Source organism: Arachis duranensis, chromosome 6 (genome assembly GCF_000817695.3).
Source record: "Arachis duranensis cultivar V14167 chromosome 6, aradu.V14167.gnm2.J7QH, whole genome shotgun sequence".
NCBI lineage: Eukaryota > Viridiplantae > Streptophyta > Magnoliopsida > Fabales > Fabaceae > Arachis > Arachis duranensis.
The window spans coordinates 2,106,536-2,109,475 of NC_029777.3; the positions used below are offsets into that span (position 1 = coordinate 2,106,536).

Genomic DNA, 2,940 nt, shown 5'->3' on the forward strand with positions numbered 1-2,940 from the left:
AGGTTGGAGTAGAAGACTTGGCCGTGAACTTGGGATGGCATTGCCCTGATCAGATGCAAGAGGAGGAGGAGGAGGAGGAGGAGGAGGTGGTGGATCCTGGAGTGGAAACTTCAGACACACAGATTACCACTGTCAGATGATTTGGCCATTTATTCATCCGTATCTGCCTAGGTTATGGGACCTTCATGTTAACCTTAGTGCTATTGGTTTCTAGTTATTCAACTTGTGCATGGAGTGATGTAACAATAATATAATATTCAGTATTAATGAAGTATAAAATCCGATGTTTTCCTTTTGATTGCTCCAAATCCAGCATTCTACTTGGGCAGCAACTGAACCATTTTGCCGTGCAGCATGAAAAACACACACATTTACTTTTAGTATTTTCAATCTTGTTTAGGCACATTATTTGAAGTGTGGAAACAGTTTTGAAATGCAAATTCTTACTGATAATTTACTTTTTGTTTTCTTCGATCTCATTACTGAGAACCAGATCCTCTATACGCATATTGAAAATAGAATGAGGCTTTTCTCATTTGGGAAGTATATAATGTCATCATCAATCACATAAGAAGAAACTTATAGAGGCGAAGAAAGTCAGACTCGGACATAGTTACAACCTTAAGGGATCCAACCAAATCTGTTGATGGATGCAAAGTTTTGTTGTTAGCCAATCCAATCCAATCTAGTAACAAATAAAGATGGCGACGTGTTAGTTAGCACCTAAAACCTGTTTCTCAACAGCACTGCAACTCTTTAATAAGCTTTTATTTATTTAAAGTAAATATAAAACTAGTCTTAAGAAGCCAAAACTTAAAATTGTCCAAATGATTGTTATTGCTGTTACCTGTTATCTTCATTTTTCCACATATAACATTTATTTATTTGTTAATAAATTGTCGTTTTGAGTTGACATGCAAGGGAGATATTACATATTATCTTTTTATAAATTATTTAATAACTATAAAATAGAAATAAATGGAACAAAATTTATTTAGTAGGTTGGAAATTGAATCCGCAACCAACAAGAGAAGAAGAATATCATTGATTGATCTGAATCAGAGAGAGAGAGAGAGAGATGGCTAATCTGTATGTGAAGGCGGTGCCACCGGCGGATCTGAACAGGAACACGGAGTGGTTCATGTATCCAGGGGTGTGGACCAGCTACATCCTCATCATCTTCTTCGCATGGCTTCTCGTCCTCTCCATCTTCCACTGCACCCCCGGCATCGCCTGGACCATCATCAACCTCGCCCATTTCGCCGTCCGTAATTCAATTCCTTTCGTTCTTTCTTTCTTTGTTTCTTGATTTATTCATGATTGATTGATTGATTGATTGATAGATTACGTATCACTACTTCCACTGGAAGAAAGGAACCCCGTTCGCGGAGGACCAAGGGATCTACAACCAGCTGACGTGGTGGGAGCAGATTGACAGCGGCAAACAGCTCACTCGTAACCGCAAGTTCCTCACTGTTGTCCCCGTCGTTCTGTATGTACTCTGCATTCAGTTGAGAGATTTGATTATTGAATTTTGAATCAATAATAACGTAACTGATTTTATTGCTTGCTTGCTCATCAGGTACCTCATTGCGTCCCACACAACTGACTACCGACACCCCATGCTGTTGTTCAACACCCTGGCTGTCATTGTCCTCCTCATTGCCAAGTCCCCCAATATGCACAAGGTCAGGATTTTCGGAATCAATTCTGACAACTGACTCTCTTCTTCTTGTAATGTTTTGCTGCCTTTTAGGTATAAAATCCAATAAATCTTTTCACTTTTTTATTTTTTTTTCTCAACTACTCACTCTGCCTGCCGCCTGGCCCATTCAACTAGATCAAACTAATTGTATTTCCATCACAAAACTATGTATGTGTATCTTGTCATTTGAATTTAATTCAACTTGTGTTACTTCTCAATAACATATTGAATTTCACCTTGTAAAGAAAAGGAAACACGTCCATCAAACTTCCCTTTAAAATTCTAACACGATTATTTTTACGTGTGAAACAAACTTTGTAAGCAACATTCTATGTGGTTTTACATTTAGGCGTTGCTAGAATTTTTAGTACTTAAGTCTGGAACATAGTGCATAAAAAACTAATATATTGATGTAATTTTGTACATAATATTGATATTGTCTTCTTTCTGTGTGTGCTAATCCTTGTCCTTCATCTTGATAATATTATATTAGCTTCTTTTCTCGTAAAATTAAGTAATCAATAAAATATAAGACAAAGGGGGAAAAAGGAAAATACAAATGATCGTTTTCCACTTTTCCTCCCGTCGCGCAATTCTATATATTTTTTTTTCGCTACTGGTACTTGCTTTTGTACTAAACAGATTAAAATTACCTTTAGTGAATATGCAGATAAACACCAAATCCAACAAGACTTCTGCATTTTTTGCTACTTTTTCTCTGTTTCTCCCTTTGCGTATGATAAACTTTTGCATTGCATAGTGACAACAACGAAACAAAAAATATATGCACTTTCGATTTCCTTGCCTGAGCCAACTTTCCAGTTCGCAGTCCTTTGTAGGCTGTTGGAATCTATCAATAAACTCAACTTTGCAACTTGAAATTCTAAATAAAAAGGAAAAGTATAGGGTACAATATATTATCTGTCAATTTATTGTTAACAATAATTAATATCAAAGATATTTCTACTAGAAGATACATGTATAAAGAGACATTTAAAAAATACATTCACAAATACACTTTTATTAGATACAATCATAAGAAGATATTTTTATTAGACACATTCATAAAAATACTTCCGTTAAACACAACTATAAACAAGAGTTGACAAGAAAAAGCTTAAAACATAAATATTTATATTAAAATTAATTCATAAAAAATTATTTTATTTATTTGTAATTTAGTTTGTGCTTATTTTAAAATGGAGTAATAGACATTTTTCAAAAGAAGAAAAGTC

The 2,940-nt window shown here is 34.8% G+C and overlaps 2 protein-coding genes across 2 annotated transcripts in view; both read left to right on the forward strand.

Moving 5' to 3' along the window:
• The window catches only part of LOC107491928 (protein LEAD-SENSITIVE 1), a gene marked incomplete in the record, with an annotated part of 1,868 nt that extends 1,560 nt beyond the window's left edge, over positions 1–308 (forward strand). Inside the window, 1 exon segment of the mRNA XM_021126162.2 lies at positions 12–308. Within this exon segment, the coding sequence (XP_020981821.1) occupies positions 12–140 (129 nt within the window).
• Positions 309–981: 673 nt separating this feature from the next.
• On the forward strand, positions 982–1,926 carry LOC107491931 (uncharacterized). Its single transcript, XM_016112863.3, has 3 exons — positions 982–1,264; positions 1,344–1,492; positions 1,583–1,926. The coding sequence occupies exons 1-3, from the start codon at positions 1,079–1,081 to the stop codon at positions 1,719–1,721; spliced, it is 474 nt and encodes a 157-aa protein (XP_015968349.1). The 5' UTR covers positions 982–1,078; the 3' UTR covers positions 1,722–1,926.
• Positions 1,927–2,940: the final 1,014 nt, after the last annotated feature.